Here is a 17,412-nt window from a genome sequence, read left to right on the forward strand (position 1 = left end):
GGGAATGTATCCATCGGGTATGCCTCTTGCGGAAACAACGTAAATATAACCCGTGGGCTGCGGGTTCATTGACCCGCCCAAGGCATAGTATTTGGCTGTCGTGGGGCTTGTCGTGAATGGTACAAATCCCGAATTACCGTAGCCACCACTTAGGTGGCTTCTAATATCCATGTTGTCGCCCCGTGGCTGGAGACCTTCTCGAAACACCGTGGTAGTGGGTCGAGTGTCGCCACGCAGGAGTCTTCCTTCAAGAGGGGATTGTTTCGCACGGTCTGCCGCGGGCTTTATTTCAAGTTCTTCGCGGCGCTCGAGATTCTTATAAGGCGTGACTGACTCAATCGTCTTAAGGAGACCGGCCAATAGTCGCTGGGCCTGCTTTGGTGCTGCCGTTGCCATCGCTCGCGAGACCACTCTCCTGGGGTTCGCTGGGAGCTAGTGGCGATAATGGCAAGGTTGGTCGTTGGTTCATCCTAAGCGGCCTATTCTCCCTAGAGGGTTCAACAATAGTTCCCCTAGCCAAAATGGGAAGCTCCTTGATAGGTTCCTTTGCTGTGACTTGACGCATCTCTACTGGCGCCGGAACAGCAAAGCCCACAAACAGGGCTAGGACCTGGTAAGATTTCATGGCTGCTTTGATTGTGACTGCGATTTATAGAGGTGTGCTTTGACGTTATGAATAGCAAGCGGCCGAATCAATGAGCAAGCGGCCGCAGAGTTCATTGAAGATCTAGGCGATATGTTGCGGGGGACGACGTGGAATTCATAGGTCGAAAGCCGGTACAATAATGGGGAAAGTTCCTGTATAAAATCTGACCGAACAGGTCCTGCTAGAACTCCCAGAAAAGAATCTAGCGTCATTCAATCTAATGCGGCCGAAGTTCGTCCTGCGTAGATGCACTGCACTTAGTCAGGCCTCAGCGAGGGTTGAGGAGATGAAAGATTAGCGTCACTTGAAACGGTAGTATGTTTAAAGTAAACCGATGGCTTGGTACTGTAATAGGGACCGCTTAACAATCCACCGCTTTTAAAGTACTTACTACCACTTTAAAGTGGGGGCGGGCACGAGTAGTCATTCAATGCTAACTACTCTGTCGAACACTTTTGCCGGCTCAGGTAATCGGGAAGCTGGTGCGAGTCGACATGATGTGTTGCCCAAGTGGGACTCGTGGGGAGCTCGATCAGCTCCAGGGCCAGAACGTCATGTTTAGCATGGGCCGGTCGCTCAATCGGGATGACATGAGGCGGGCGAGGATCCGTCCGTACAGTGCGAGTTCTGGTTGACTCACCACGGCCGCGAGTCGGCGTTCATGACTTGCGAATCTGGGACGGCCGACAGTGAGTCAAGATAAAGGCGGATTTGAGTTGGGATGGCCAGTCTGCACGTTGACTGAGTTGGGATGACAAACATGAACATTGAGGGGCGGTAGTCATGTCCGATCTTCCGATTGCAGAAACCATACGCGGCGGGTGTTTCAGTCGAGTGGATCATCTGCAAGTAACGACTGGGACAAGGTCAGGTTTGAGCCTCGTCCGACTTTACTCAGCGGAGGGAGAAGACTCATAACTGTTTACTATCCTTGGAATAGTGCATAAGTAGGTGGGTTTCGGAACTACGGGGTTTACCAGTTGGTTGAAGCCAGGCGGTTCGCTTAGTCAGCCAACTGCACTAAGTTGCCGAGGATAGCTAGGAACCGTTCCCTTACTCGTGCCCGCCCCCACTTTCAGGGGATTCGCTTTGGCTCACCCACCGAACCGAAAGTGGGGGCGGGCACGAGTTTATTTTTTTGGTTAAACAACCCTAGTACTCGCCACGACGGCAAAGGAAGGGTCCCCAGTCAACCAGTCCAACACCTAATGGACTGCTCAGTCAAGACGGCAACGGCATAGCCATGACGGTTCTAGGTATAGCATTAGCATGAAGATGGGCAACCATGATTCTGCGGACGGGGAAATCCCAAACTCTAATCAACTGATGCCGAGGCAGTGCACAACCCCTACTCCGAGCGAATACATCGACGAGATGATGCACATACTGGTCAGCTTTTCTAAGCCCGTTTCATTTGCTTGGGTCTTGTGGCAAGGCTCAACCTCTGTGGCAACAAGATATAAAACACCATCGATTGCGCAGTCTTGAAGTAAACTACCTATTCTCCAGCACCAATCCATCAATCAATCACAATACACTCATCCACCTACTAGAACACTGTTCACTTTCCCATCACCACTTCCACCTCACATCAGCAAAATGGTCCGCATCAGTGCTGCAGTCCTGGCTTGTACGTTGCTCTCCCTTCGTCTCTTGATGCTGCAGTCCCACTAACCATGCACTAGTTGCCGCCACCGCCATGACGGCCACCGTCCCCTTCCACAGCGCCGCCGCCGTTAACACACACAACATCCACGCCCGGGCCTTGAAGAACGGCCTGTTGTTTGAGAAGCGGCAGAACCCGCAGCAGAACAGCACCGTCGGCGCCAACCCCAACGCCGCCGACGGTACCGGCAACCCCGACGACCAGAGTACCGGTAACCCCAAGGCCGACAAGATCTTGGCCCAGTTCAAGGCCAGCTTGACCGATGACCAAAAGGCAGCGGGCGACAAGGTTGAAGAGGCGGTCAAGGCGGCCGACGCCTCGCTAAAGGACGACCAGAGGAAGATGCTAGCCGAGGTTGACAAGATCTTTTCTCAGAGCGAGGGTGGCCAGGGTGCCGACGGTGTCGATGGTGCCGACCCTGCCAAGCCTGCCGACCCTGCCCAGACTTCCCAGCCTGTCTAGGGTGACCAGGTTGGCCGGGGCAACAACTAAGTTGCGAAGGTGGTAAAATACCTGGGTTGCCGTCGAATACGCCGTCACAGGAGTACCCGTAGGCGAGGGTACGTACCGATGCCCTGCCTAGCCTACGCTCGTTCCTCGCGTAGTAGGCGTCAAAATGGAGGGACAGGGTCGAATCGAGGGGACAGCCCTAAGCAGTGCAAATGCTAGGAAGAGCCGAAATCTCGATATTCTGATGTCGCTCTAAGCTACTGTAAATAAAACAGGCGATTGATTGAAGCTATAACATTGCAAAAAAATGCGTAGAATAGCGATCCCTATGGTGTTGTGCTCATAAGGTGTTAGAGGTGTGCGACGTGTGCAATGTGTGCGATGTATGCCTACAGCGCCCTTTCCGCCTTCCCTCCTGGTAAGGGTTAATTCCCTACCTATTTTGTATAGTATTATTATTCGGGAAGCGTGTCTCCCCAAAATGGGTGCGGTCGGGCAAAAAGCGGCAATGAGGGCGGCGGCGGCGTTGGCGATGATCGCATCGGGTCGGGCGCGGGCGAGATCGAGGGCGTTGGCGAGGGCGCGGAGGCGCGCGGCGGCGATGAGGGCATCGAGGGCGTTGGTGATCTGTTATTGTTATCGTTGTGGAAAGGGTCTTCAACAGGGTCCCTTCTTTGCGTGATGATCTCAACAGACGGCGATCGCGAAGCATCAGAGCCTGGCGGCTCAAAGTCAAATAGGCGTGTGGCTTCTCCGTGGCTTCCTCGTACGCTTAAGCGTTGCCTTCGTGATGGCCGTGATGGCGTTGGGTCTATCACGAAGCGAGGCTTTGGTGCCAGCAGGCGCTTGAAGGTGTCAAGTGCGGTCTCGTGGCTTAGGAACAGTGATCGGAATGGTCTGGTCTGTCTTGGTCTTGGTCTGGTCTAGACCGCCAAGACTTGGTCTGGTTTGATGATTTCTCGAGACCATGGTCGGACCGGTCGGACCGGTCAGACCAATAACTGCTATTAATATATCAAGCTGAGAGTAAGAAGATGATTTGAAACGACGTTTTTCTTTTTCTTCCCAGCTTCTTTACAGGAAAAGGGGTAATCAATTGGCAGTCTCTCCTGTGGGCGGTAGTAAGGTAAAACTGACGATAGCTGCCTGGCATTGTGTGCAACAGCAAATTTATATGTTTTTACTCCGCAGACGTAAGGTCGGTTGACCAGTCGGCGGTGATGTCGGCGTCTTTTACAGCGTCTCCTGTCGCTACCCCCTCACCAACTCCTACATCGCCCGCCTCGACGCCATCAAGCAACTCTACCCCGTATACTTTCTCTGCTCAATATCCCAAAGCTCCGGACGAGTTTGTGCAGGATCGCGTCACATACGTGAAGCGCGAAACAGTCGCAAACAAAGGATGCCGTCTTGGTTCCTCACACATCTGGAAGTACGGTCTGCAGTACATTCGATGTAGTGACAAGAAGGAAGTATACTACTGCCATGAATGTGTAGCCGGAAAATACAAGCAGGAGTTGTTTGTCATCAACGGGACCTCTCGAGCCAGAAATCATCTTGAGCAGAAGCATCAGATTGATTGCCAGACTGGGGTGAGGAGAAAAGGTTCTGCACAGAAGTCGGTGCTTGATCAACAAAAGGATGCGGCGGCTTCCAGTGCCTTCTTCTGGAAGGAATCCATGGAGAAGTTCAAAGAACTTTTGATCCGTTGGATTGTATGCTGCCATATCGCTTTCTTTCAATTGGAGAATCGGCATTTTCGTGAACTTCTCTTCTTCCTGAGCCCTGCGCTGATGAACCACCTACCAAAGGCAGCGCGGACCATTCGGAGCTGGATAATAACTGCATTTGAATCGAAGAAGCAACAGCTCATGGAGGAACTCCATCAAGCGCGCAGCAGAGTCTCTATATCTTTCGATCTCTGGACTTCGCCAAACCCTTACGCTATCCTGGGCGTCGTCGCCATGTGGATTGACGCTACTGGTAAGCGAAGGTCTACGGTTCTAGGCATGCGACGTGTCTACGGCGAACATACTGGCGAAAATGTCGGATCGATCGTTGTTGAGATACTTCAAGAATACAACATCGGCGGAGATTTGTGTTGCGATTGAACTTACTTCTATTCAATTCTGTCTGACAGCTCTCAACATACATATATACATAGTGGCACGTCCGTGCCACTATCCAGTGACTCACCACTTATCGCACGGGGTGTAGAGCAGCAGCAAGCATGAAGATCGGGAAGTGGAAGAACTCTTGATTTAGCTATCTAGAGGGGAAAAGGAGCAACATCTTTATAGATGACATAAAGGAGTGGCTGGGAGATGCTAGAAGCATCTGATCATATAGTGTAGGTGCCTATAACGTGTGCATAATGTTGATGGTTGGTGTGGCTGTTTGGCATAGTGTAGATGGTAGGGGTTAGCCTGTTGGAGGCTGATATCCTGTGTGTGACAGGTCCCGTTGAGTTGAACCACCTGCTTTCAGATGGGAGTGATTGAGTTGAATTGAAGACGTTGAACCACGTATAGCCCATGGGGTCTCCAATGGCCCTGACCGGCAGCATGCTAGGCATCATCCCCCACACTGCATATAATGCTATTCGCATTCTTGCCTGACACGTCAATCAATGTATCCATGGCGTCAATTTTCGCTTTCGAACGGTATCGTGCAAGAGATGGGTATTCGTCACTGCGAAAATATGTCGGGGGCGACAGTGCTCGAGCTGGCGAAAGGAGACGTTGGCATCGACCACCTACTCGAGAAGAAGTCTCTGAGAATGGTCCTTATCGAAGCGCTGGATGAGGGCGTTCGCGATACCTAGCTTGCTCTTTAGGGTCTGAAACGTCGAGATTCAACATCACCACGAATCACGATACTTCTTTGACGGGGCCTTGTCCTGGTCCCGTGCCCAAGAGCGGGCGGCTCCCTCCTCCCAGACATATCGGCAAGTCTGTGCTCTTTGAATAGATGGTTATCGATATTCTGGGTGCCAACGGCGGAGAAGTCTGATGTCTTTTGCTTCGGCTTCTTGAGGCAGGGTTTGCAGACCCGTTTTCTATTCCATCCGTTTGAGTGCGGAGGGACCGCAGGGGGGTCACGGGCCCCACAATACGTAGCTACATGTCCGATACAACTTCAGGGGCTTGCAGCATCAGCAAAAGCTTCAACAGTCAATTTTCCTAGCAACGCATTCAAATTAAGCTCTATGGCTTCGCAACAAGATCCACAAGCTTCGCAGGTAGCTATTCCAGCTGTGAATAGCTTCGAACATACCCTTTATGTGTGGCTTGACCACTGTCAGCGCGAGCAGCCTATCGACAGCACAGCCCGCCCTACATTCGACCCCGAGCCCGAACGGGGCCCCGAATTTACCCCTTTTCACGTTCCCGAGCGCGAGCCACAGCCCCGACAGCTGCCACCAACGCCGTTGTTACTTTTCCAGCAATTCCTAGCCGAATCCCTAGTCGAGAGCTGGGTCGGGTACACAAATAACGGTCCAAGGCCGGGCCCAGAGGGTCCAAAGCAGCAGCATTCGCGAGAGAATAGCTGGACCGAGACATCTCTTGGAGTGGTCTTTCTACTGGAAGACAAAATGAGTCTTGGCTGAGTATACGGCCGAATATGCCTCGGCTGAGGGGAGCCAATAGGCTCACGGTACCCGCGAATCTAATATTTCGCGGGCACCGTGACAATGACTAAGCAGATGTCGCAGGGGAACGCGAGCCCGGTGACCGCGCGTGTTATTGACGGTCGACAACGCGCCTCAGCAAAAGCACCCGTCCGCTTAAACATGCTGTAGCGACCGTTAAAATGGGTCCGCCTTCTCTCGGGCCGACTGCACCGTTTGCCGAAGACTGTCTTCCACCGGAACTTGACTACGACTCTCGCGATGACCTCCTCATTTCGATCAACGCTTGGGCTGCGACGCGGGGCTATGCCTTCACAACGGGAAAGTCCACCAGAGCCAAGGGTGGCAGACAGACAGTGACCTTCGCGTGCGACCGGTCTTGTCGACCCCCAAATCCGTCGATAGAACGTCAGCGAAAGACAACAACCCGAGGGACGGGCTGTGAGTTTTCGATTTTGGCCAAAGAATCAGCCGACAGGCAATCTTGGGCTGTGCGACACCGCCCAGACAAACGATTTTCCCTGCATAATCACGCGCCCAGTCGCCACCCTTCTGCTCATCCTGCTCATCGTAGGTTGACGGAGAAAGATATTGAAAAGTTATCGCGCCTTTCTAATGCCGGCATTGTCCCAAAGATATTCGGACCTATATACGACAGAACTGCGATTCTCTTGCCACACAACAAGACATTTACAATGGAATTGCAGCTACCAAGAGAGATGTATGCGAAGGGCAAAGTTCAATTCACGCTTTGGCCAGTCAGCTCGACCAGGAGGGGTTTTGAGTCGGATCCACCCGGCCAAGACGGCCGAGTGACCGCAGTCCTGTTCGCTCATCCAGAGTCCTTGACGTATCTCCAGGCATACCCAGATGTCTTGTTGCTAGATTGCACGTACAAGACGAACAAACACGGCATGCCGCTCCTCGACATGATAGGAGTAGATGCTTGTCAGCGATCATTTTGCATAGCATTTGCATTCCTTGGTGGGGAGACCGAAGCTGACTTCGTGTGGGCGTTGGATCGCCTGAGGTCACTGTACGAACACCATAGCGCCCGCTTACCCTCTGTCGTCCTAACAGACCGCTGCATCGCCTGTATGAACGCCGTTGCCATTTCCTTTCCCACTTCTTGCTCACTACTCTGTCTGTGGCATGCCAACAAGGCCGTCCTCCGCTATTGCCGGCCAGCCTTCGTCCGCCAGGACCAACCGGAGTCCACAAACGCAGAGACAATTGATACGTCAGAGAGCAACGGCTGGTCTGAGTTCTACCAATTCTGGCACTCGATCATGGCTGCACCAAACGAAGAAGCATTCAAGGACCGAGCTACGCAATTCGAGAAGAAGTACCTACCCAACCACCTCAAACAAGTTGGATACATCAAAACTTTCTGGCTTGAAGGGTATAAGGAAAAGCTTGTTAAGGCTTGGGTTGATCAACATGCTCATTTTGGAAATACAGTCACGTCGCGCGTGGAGGGCATACATGCATTGTTGAAGGCCCATCTCAAAAAGTCCACGCTAAATCTTTTCGAGGCTTGGAGGGCGATGAAGCACGCGTTACTCAATCAACTGTCAGACTTGAGATCGAATCAAGCCCGACAGCAGATTCGGGTCCCAATTGAGCTCTCTGGGCCCTTATACGCTTCAGTGCGCGGTTGGGTCTCCCATGAAGCGCTGAGAAAGGTGGAGGAGCAGCGGAAGATGCTTGGTAGGAGAGATCCTCCCCCACCGCCAACTTGCACGGGGGCTTTCACCAAGTCCCACGGGCTGCCTTGCCTTCACACTCTAAAATCTTTGCAAGAGCAAGGACAAGTACTCTTACTTGAGCACTTCCATACGCACTGGCACCTGCAGCGGGATGGAACTCCCGGCCGCTGCTAGAGCCGCGCCAGCGAATCGAGTCGACCTTAGCAAGTTCGGCTATTCCCAAGCAGAGCACTCGGAGAGAACCCAGTGCATTTGAGAGTATCGAGGAGGCTCGTAAAGCGCCACCCACATGCAGCAGGTGCCATACGGTTGGTCATAGGATGACCGCGAAAGCCTGCCCGCTGCGCTTTGGAGAGCTGCTTCAAGAGACTACGTCGTCGATGCATTCACGATCGGTGTCACCATCGGAGATCGTACCGTCATCCCAGTACGTGCAAGCCGCTTTGGACGCACAGGAGCCAGAGCTTGCAACTGAGCCGCCAACTGATGCGTCCCTGGCGACGGATTTGGGAGTGTCGCAGGAACCCTTACAATTCTGCCCACTACAGCTCCAGACCATCCTCCTGCCCAGTCGGGTCAGTCCTTTCACGCCGAAATAGGTTCAGTTGCCACGACCTTCCCGGTGACCAAGATTCCGGGCCCGTACCGGGTCCGCCCCGCGATGCCACTGAGCTGCTGGTATCGCCACCACCTATCTCACCTGACTTGCCAGCCCCACCGCCGCCGAAATATGATTCACCAGAAGCTATACACAAAGTTATACCGCTGCAAGAAGCGCATGGTATGCAGCGCAGCCGGCCGGCAGCATCAAGACAAACCAACAATACCGCAAGGCAATGAGGCTTCCAGCTAGGTATGACAAGCAAAGCTATGAATGGTGTATGGACTACAAACAAATGTCCAGGCATTGCGCCACTACAACGGGGTTGAGAGCATGGACGAAAGAAGAAATGATGGCATACCTTGACTGGAGCCATGCAGAAGATCAGCGTGTTGAAGCCCAGATCATGAAGGAGATGGGAGACAATCCGTTAGCCAACACACGGAGGGCGTGGCCGACATTTGGCGACAGGTAGAAAAGGACAGCCGAGAGCAGGAAACGCTGTATTCTGCACATGTTGAGGCAGATGATTGTATTTTCGTCGAGCCGTAGTTGGCTCTACTGATATTAGCAGCTCTTTAGTTCTAGTAGACAGTAGACTCACACATACGACGAGCACAGTGCCGACAGACTACCCGCATCATGGCTTTACGCAGACAACGGACTGTGATTAGTCATTTTCGCGGTGCCCGCGAAATATTAGATTCGCGGGTACCGTGAGCCTATTGGCTCCCTCGGCTGAGGGAATGGTGAATAAGCCTTGCAAAAGAAAGGTTGATGAGGCTTGTAGATATTGATGTGTGTAACGGGCAAGCCGCTTTAACGGCGGCTGCGCCGCCTAGCTTCTAGAACCTTCCATTGGCTCGAAGCTATAAAATGCTATTGTGCTCTCATGTAGTAGATTCTCTTTCTTTCTTTCTTTCTTCTCTATCTTGATAGTAAACAGCATAGGGACTAGTTAGTTGTATCAACTCACTAGAGGCCTTTCACATACTATCAAGATCACTGAAGACATTGAAGACACTGAAGACACCGAAGACACTGAAGACACCGAAGACACCGAAGACACTGAAGACACCAAACTGAGTCCCGTCGAACTATTAGCGTTCAGCGAAGTCGCGATGGCCGAAGATAACAACAACATGCAGCCGGACGTCCTCAGCGCCCTGGTTGCCGAGATACGAAGTCTGAGAGAAGAGAGTTCCCGAAGAAACACCCAGTTTGAAGAACGTTTTATTGCCCTGGAACTCCAACAACACCAGCAAGCCCGTTCGTCTGAACTCCTAGAGCCAACGCCATCTGTCACCCCGGCTGTCCCCATTGAGGACACCCGTGTGGTCGCCACTCACAACCCTCACCCAACCAAGCGCCCCAAATTACGAGACATACCGAAATTCGGCGGCGACAAGGCCCAGTGGCGAAGCTGGAAACTAGAAACCGAAGGAAAGCTACGAGTCGACAAAGAAGCCCTTGAGATGCAGAAGGCCACTTTATGTACATCTTCATGAGCCTAGAAGGCAAGGCTAAAGACAACGTGACCACATTTGTGGAGATGCAAACCGAGAAGAAAACGTTCAATGTTGCTGAACTACTCAACCGCCTCGAATTGCTGTACGGGGAGAGGGATCGCAAGCAGAGAGCTACACGCAACCTGCATTCGATTAAGCAAGGAGAGAATGAACCGTTCACGTCCTTTACCCCGCTTTGAGAGGAGATCGCCAACGCCAACGCCGAGTATTGGCCAGATGACAGCAAGATTTCCTACCTCCAGGAGGCACTAAACGATAAAATGAAAGCAGCCCTCATAGGCTCTGACCCCTCTGCCATCAGCAGCTATGTTGGGCTGGCGAGGAGGTGCGATTCGCTGAGCAGCCAGATGGAATTGTTGGGTCAGTGGAAAAGGCCTCGAGGCAACCAGGCTTTCTAATCATACGCGTATGGTTTAATTAAACCATATATTGCCCATATATTGTCAATAAACCTATACCATACTGAATCAGCCGTATGACCATATATGGCCATACGCGGTGTAAAGTTCCCCCGAGGCTGAAATGCTTGGCGAGTGGATGGGTGCAACTAACGTTTGGTGAGGTTTTACCAAGTTGCAGAACCTTTGATGATTCAAATTGCATGGACGTGTTCTCCTCGCGCAGTGGGACATTAGTGAAGATAGCGCGAATACGTAGATCGTGTCCTCGAACCTTGCCAGATAAAAACAGTGGATTCCTCATGAATGCGGCGAAAAGAGTGTAGGGTAACCAACGTTGCTTAGATTGTCACGGTATGTCACCCAAAAACATAATTCGGAAGCTAGGAATAGGTTGCGTGTAGAACTGAAAATGCAATAGCAGACCCAAATTACATTAGGGATATTTGAGTTGATTCTCATATGCCGTTCAATTCGTGCATTCCGCGGTGAGTTCGCTCCTTGGGTTGTTTGCCTGAGAAAATATCTCCATCGTAGATGGATAACGTCGTAACTGCCACGGGTGTCATGAGCAATGACGTCATTTCTCGTATGGGCAATATATGGTTTATTTCACCATATGAGAATAAACCATACACCATAAACCATACGGGTCCGTATGGCGTATGGCGTATGGTTAGAAAGCCTGGAGGCAACACAAAGAGTTCGGACAACTATGACAACCACCAGAATCATGGAGGCCAGGCTGCCCAGAAACAGTCTGGCCAGAAAACCGAAGTTAGACGAGAGGATATGATGGAATGGGAACCAACTCTACAAGCATCCGCGAAAGTGAACGCTGCGCGCACCCGCAGTGATAAGAACACATATGGTTACTAATCCAAGCGACCAGAAGACCAAGCGCTGTTGGGCAAGCGTGCCAAGTGGGTCGACCAGGCCGAGATGGACGCCCGTTACCGTGAAGGGCGTTGCCTCCGTTGTGGAAGAGACAACTGCAGAATCGAGCGCTGTCCATTGGCTGCGCCTATCCGACCCGCAAACACGACCCGACGCACTCAGGTCAATGCCGTGACCCCGTCACGACCAGCGGTCACTAAAGCCGAGGTCGCCGAAGACGATACTTCTTCTCATAGCGATGAAGATTCAGACTAGGGACACGCGGCGGCTGTGAGAGAATGGGATGTGAGCGGAAAAGCAAAAATGGACGGAGAACCGTTCATAGCAGACGTCAGGGTGAACGGCACAGACTTCGTGCCATCTCTTGTCGACTATGGCTGCCTCTGCTACGGCGCGGTTAGCAAGCGCACATTTCACTCTCTCCAGTTGCCACGTATACGCGTTCAGCCGCGTATCTTGGAGAACGCAGCGGAGACGGCAAGGAGGTCAAAATCGACAAGATCACGTATGTGTCGATCGACCTCGATGGACATCAGCAGCATCGTGTTTTCATGTACGTCATCGACGATCTGAACTGGGATATGATCCTGGGTAAACGATGGATGGAAGACCAGGATGTTCACATCCATGCGAAGGAAGGATATCTCGAGATCGGGTCCAATGGAGTTCAAGTACGAGACCGACGACGTTACCAGCCTCCCAGCTAGATGTCTCTAATGTCATGGCCGCAACCTTTTAGCAGAAGCACGCCGTGACAAACGCAAAGGCGGCATTGGAGTTCACTCGGTCACGATGGCGGATATTGACAAGGCCCTAAGACCGAAACCGAAGACTGACGTAATGGAGAAGCTGCCACCACAGTACCACAAGTGGTCTCGAGCTTTCTCTCAGCAACTGGCCGACCAGCTGCCCCCTCATCGGCCAGGTGTGGACCTGAAGATCGAAGTGCTGAAAGACGAGCATGGCCGAGAGAAGCCCTACCCTGGGGACCGCTTTACAGCATGTCCCGCGAGGAGCTATTGGTACTACGGAAGACTCTCACAGAACTACTCGACAAGGGATTTATTAGAGTCAGCAGCTCGCCAGCCGCGGCACCAGTCCTTATGGTGAAGAAGCCCGGCGGAGGCATCCGCTTCTGCGTGGATTACAGAGGTTTGAACCATATAACGAAGAGGGACCGCTATCCCTTGCCCTTACTGAGCGAGACCTTGCGAACGATAGCCAAGGCAAGGTGGTTCACCAAGGTAGATGTTATAGCAGCGTTCCATAAGATCAGGGTCGCCCCGGCGACGAGGAAAGACAACTTTCAGAACGCGCTATGGATCCTTCGAATGGCTGGTAGTTCCATTCGGCCTGACAGGCGCACCAGCAGCCTTTCAGCGGTACATTAACAGCGCGCTCCAGGATTACCTAGACGATTTTGTGTCAGCATATATCGACGATGTCCTGATCTTCTCCTCTGGAAGCCTGCAAGACTACCGCGACAAGGTCGGCAAGGTCCTCCAACGACTGATGGACGCCGGGCTGCAACTGGATATCAACAAGAGTGAATTCGAAGTCAAGGCTGTGAAATACCTTGGGTTTATCATCGAGGCGGAGTGTGGGATCCGAGTCGACCCTGAGAAGGTTGAGGCTGTGAAGGAATGGGCAACCCGACGAATGTTAAGTCCGTGAGGAGTTTTATTGGATTCGCGAACTTCTACAGGATGTTTATGCCAGAGTTCTCGGTGATAGCGGAGCCGCTAACGCGGCTAACGAAGAAGGACGTGCCATTCCGTTGGGATGAATTGTGCGAAGAAGCCTTCGAGAAGCTCAAGGACCTGTTGATCACGGCCCCGATCCTTGCACACTTCCATCCAGAAAGGGAGACTATCGTGGAAGCAGACGCTTCAGGATTCGCGTCGGGAGGCGTGCTCTTGCAGAGAGATGATAAGGATGGACTGGTACGACCTGTCGCATACTTCTCGAAGAAACATTCGGCAGCCGAAGCGAACTACGCTATCCATGACAAGGAGCTACTCGCCATTCTCAGATGTTTGGAGCAGTGGGAACCAGAGCTACGGGCAGTAGAGCACTTCAAGATCCTAACGGACCACAAGAACCTGAGGTACTTCTACTCGGAAAGGAGGTTGACAGAGAGACAAGTGCGGTGGTCGGAGTTCCTGTCCAGGTTCCAATTCGAGCTCGAATGGAGGCCGGGCCGCAAGGGCGGATTGCCTGACGAACTCTCTCGACGGGACCAGGATATGCCGGCCAACTACTCCGATGAACGACTAAAGGGACGCATTATGAGGCTATTCCAAAATGATCACCTTAGAAGGGTCCCAATATCGACATTGTCTACCAACAACGAGGTGCCCAGGAAATCAACTTCGGAAAAGAGATCAGGATATTTGAAGATGAGGAGTTACAGCAGCTGTGGCACGCCGCACGGCAAGAAGACAAGCTTTATCAAGAACTCACGAAGCTGGTAGCAGATGGAGCGAAGAGTTTGCCAACAGAGTTACAGAAGGTTGTCAGCATTTCAGAATGCTCATTAGACAATAGAGGCCTGCTGTGCTTTAGAGAACGCGTCTGGATACCCGGTTCGGAGCCGCTACGTACAAAGATCATCCAGGAAACTCACGACTCTCATATCACCGGACATCCTGGAAGGGACCTCACGTACTCGACTCTGTCGAGACGCTTCTTCTGGCCGGGTGCCGCTAGCGATGTACGTCGGTTTGTGCGCAACTGCGAGGTTTGCGGACGAAACACCATCTGGAGGATACAAAGAAAGGACTCCTAAAGCCGCTCCTATTCCGCAACGCATATGGAGCGAAATTACCATTGACTTTATTACTGACCTCCCACCGTCGGGGAAAGATGGCGCGACGAACTGCATGGTGGTCACGGACCGACTCACCAAAGGCGTCGAACTCGAAGGATTGAACGATATTTCCACAGAAGCGGTTGCAAGAAGACTCTTCGAACGACACTACCCTGTCCATGGCATCCCAACGGCTATCACCAGTGATCAGGGTCCCCAGTTTGTCAGTGGTATGTGGAAAAGTTTCTGTCAGATGCTAGGGATCGAGCAGCGGTTGTCGACGGCGTACCATCCACAAACCGACGGTGCAACAGAACGAATGAACCAAGAGGTAGAGAGGATTCTTCGGATATGGACGAATTATCTGCAGGAGAACTGGTTAGACTTGCTTCCAATCGCGATGGCGACTATTAACGAGAGGAAGCAACCTCCACCGGACTGAGTCCGTTCTTCTTCATGCACGGCTACCACAACGAGCCAATCCAGTTAGTTGAGCATCGAAGAACGGAAGACACGACGCAGGGGGAAGCGACAGCGGAGGATTTTATTCAGAGACTACAGGACGCCACGGAGTTTGCGCAAGCAGCGATAGCTATGGCCCAGGAAATACAGCAAGCGCAAGCCAACAAGCACAGGACAGCCGCACCGAGATACGAGCCTGGGGATTGGGTATACCTCAACTTGAGAAATGTCAAAACATCGCGACCCTGCAAGAAGCTCGATTGGCTACATGCCAAATATCAAGTGCTCGCGGAAGTTAACCCACATGCCTACAGGTTGGATGTGCCTGGGCGCATCCATCCAGTCTTTCACGTCGACCTACTCCGGCCAGTCCCCGGAGACCCATTGCCTTCGCAGAAACTCGATCAAGAGAGTGCCCCACCGGTGCTGGTGGACGGCGAAAGATGTACCTTGTTGAAAGAATTCTGGATGAAAGAATGGAAGGTACGCATAAGAAGGTGCTCGTAAAATGGCATGATTACTCGCAGCCTACGTGGGAACCCCTTACCACTATTCGACACACCGATGCATGGAAGCAATGGAAGAAGCATAAAAGGAGTGTCACCTTCTCAAGTCATCTTGCCACAGATTGCCACGATCCCCCGGAAGAGGAAACGTTGGAAGGGAGGGAGGTAATGTAACGGGCAAGCCGCTTTAACGGCGGCTGCGCCGCCTAGCTTCTAGAACCTTCCATTGGCTCGAAGCTATAAAATGCTATTGTGCTCTCATGTAGTAGATTCTCTTTCTTTCTTTCTTTCTTCTCTATCTTGATAGTAAACAGCATAGGGACTAGTTAGTTGTATCAACTCACTAGAGGCCTTTCACAATGTGCCAGTGTAACAGTGCAACACAGCATTTCTCTCAACCCGACTCAGAGCGCCATTGTTGCCCTAGTCAAGCAGCTACCAGAACAGACATACCACGTCTTCTTCGATAACCTTTTTTCCTCGCCGAACCTTCTCAACGCTCTTCGTCAGCTAGGGATTGGGGCCACAGGCACAGCCCGAGTGAACTGTGGCTTCTATCAGCCCTTCGTGGAAGCAAAGAAAGCTGACACGAAGGGTGACTGTTGGCCTTGGGGCACGCTGAAGACTGCGCCTACCCCTGACGGTCAGGTAAGAGCATCAGAAGACAGGCTCCCTAGTAATTCCCCTACTAATTTGTCTTCTTCTTTGCAACTCGGCTAAGCTACCTAGCCAACACAACCGGCCTGCTAGGGCCTACGCAACTAGGGGGAAGGAAACAAAGATCTGCGATAGATACAGCCCTCCTCCTTACACACTATATCCAAAAAGAGCAAGCAGCAAAGAGGAAGGCTATTACCAGCACTCTCTTTCTAGATATAAAGGGGGCCTTCGACCATGTGTCGAAGGAACAACTAATAAGACCGTCAACGGCAATCTCATCAATCCATCAATCAACGGGAGCATGAATTGAATTGACAAGCTTATTCAGCAGACACTCGATTGAGTTGATTGAGTTGACGGTTGCTCAACTATATTGAGCAACCGTTGCTGGGATTGAGTGGTTTGCCACCCTGGGTCTGCCGGTTTTTTGTATTCAATCTTGTTTGATTTGTGTGTGTGTTTTAAGTTTGCCAGTTTTGAATTGTTTTTAAGTCCTCTATTTTACTTCATCCTCCGACACCGAAGCTTCTCTGCGCGACTACTCCGAAAAAAGAGGGGGGTAGCTGCTCGCAACCAATACAGACGCACTCTATGGCCCTGCCCTACCCATTACGGTGCAGCCAGACCAACGGAACCCCGGCCCAGCGCTGGCACGCAAAGCAGCCCAATTTGGATCCTGGTATGAGCTGGGGCACAGGTTGCAATCGATCTCGTTGCCCATAGCCGGATCGTACATACAGCGGCCTGGTGGGTTCTGTCACGACCCTGGGCGCCAGCGTAGAGCCGCCAGCGCAGAACCTCACCAGTGTCACGTGCCCAAGCAGCATCACGTGCCCACGCGCGACCTCGTGTCTATATAAGGGCCCGCTCGGTCGTGTAGTCTAGTCTTCCTTTCTTGCTCCTTAGCTTTGAGTCTTTGTTCATAGTGCCAATACATCTTTATAGCCGTCAAGGCTCGTATGTGCCTGGCCGTAACACTACTCAAAGCTCAATAAGATCGCTTGCCAGCGATTAAGCAAATAGGCACCGAGCTTTCACGTCACACGCGCCTGACGTAAATCCAGCGCATCCGTTCTGACCGTTCCGACCAAGACTCCGACCACCGACCAAGTGATCCTCAAGGCTGAGATCACGTCCGTTCCGACCAAGACTACGCGTGTGTGTAGTCGTCCGACCAACCGTTCCGACCAAGGGATTCGTCCCGTCTGACCTCCGACCGTCCCTGCTCGTGCAGGCATCTGACCGTGATTCCGCGTGGTATCATTTCCGACCCTAGACTCTGACCTCGAGACTATGATATCTGAGGAAGCCCTGCCATCGGATCAGCCTCGCCGTTCCACCCGGCTTGCTGGCCAAGCCACTGAATCCGAAATAGTAGCCATGGCTGCCCCGAACCCCCAAGACGCTCTCATCCGCGAGATGAGAGAACAGATTGCGGCCTTAACGGC

General features: G+C 52.3%; 5 protein-coding genes across 5 annotated transcripts; all 5 read left to right on the forward strand.

The window, feature by feature from the left end:
• Positions 1-2,245: 2,245 nt before the first annotated feature.
• Positions 2,246-2,774, forward strand: HRG_07214 (uncharacterized protein; the record flags this gene model as incomplete). Its single annotated transcript, XM_044865685.1, has 2 exons — positions 2,246-2,276; positions 2,332-2,774. The coding sequence occupies 2 exons, from the start codon at positions 2,246-2,248 to the stop codon at positions 2,772-2,774; spliced, it is 474 nt and encodes a 157-aa protein (XP_044719647.1).
• Positions 2,775-3,982: 1,208 nt separating this feature from the next.
• HRG_07215 (restless-like transposase) lies at positions 3,983-4,873 on the forward strand (the record flags this gene model as incomplete). The annotated part of the gene is made up of 2 exons (XM_044865686.1): positions 3,983-4,199; positions 4,260-4,873. The coding sequence occupies 2 exons, from the start codon at positions 3,983-3,985 to the stop codon at positions 4,871-4,873; spliced, it is 831 nt and encodes a 276-aa protein (XP_044719648.1).
• Positions 4,874-6,575: 1,702 nt separating this feature from the next.
• HRG_07216 (MULE transposase domain-containing protein) lies at positions 6,576-10,411 on the forward strand (the record flags this gene model as incomplete). Its single annotated transcript, XM_044865687.1, has 7 exons — positions 6,576-6,749; positions 6,799-6,963; positions 7,029-7,738; positions 8,436-8,515; positions 8,624-8,883; positions 9,705-10,197; positions 10,221-10,411. The coding sequence occupies 7 exons, from the start codon at positions 6,576-6,578 to the stop codon at positions 10,409-10,411; spliced, it is 2,073 nt and encodes a 690-aa protein (XP_044719649.1).
• Positions 10,412-11,302: 891 nt separating this feature from the next.
• On the forward strand, positions 11,303-11,782 carry HRG_07217 (uncharacterized protein; the record flags this gene model as incomplete). Its single annotated transcript, XM_044865688.1, has 2 exons — positions 11,303-11,483; positions 11,523-11,782. The coding sequence occupies 2 exons, from the start codon at positions 11,303-11,305 to the stop codon at positions 11,780-11,782; spliced, it is 441 nt and encodes a 146-aa protein (XP_044719650.1).
• Positions 11,783-12,078: 296 nt separating this feature from the next.
• Positions 12,079-14,074, forward strand: HRG_07218 (reverse transcriptase (RNA-dependent DNA polymerase) domain-containing protein; the record flags this gene model as incomplete). The annotated part of the gene is made up of 9 exons (XM_044865689.1): positions 12,079-12,214; positions 12,270-12,452; positions 12,503-12,633; positions 12,700-12,771; positions 12,827-13,153; positions 13,195-13,437; positions 13,498-13,779; positions 13,845-13,960; positions 14,056-14,074. The coding sequence occupies 9 exons, from the start codon at positions 12,079-12,081 to the stop codon at positions 14,072-14,074; spliced, it is 1,509 nt and encodes a 502-aa protein (XP_044719651.1).
• Between the last annotated feature and the right edge of the window lie 3,338 nt (positions 14,075-17,412).

Source organism: Hirsutella rhossiliensis (assembly GCF_020360975.1).
Source record: "Hirsutella rhossiliensis strain HR02 chromosome Unknown scaffold00007, whole genome shotgun sequence".
Classification (NCBI taxonomy): domain Eukaryota; kingdom Fungi; phylum Ascomycota; class Sordariomycetes; order Hypocreales; family Ophiocordycipitaceae; genus Hirsutella; species Hirsutella rhossiliensis.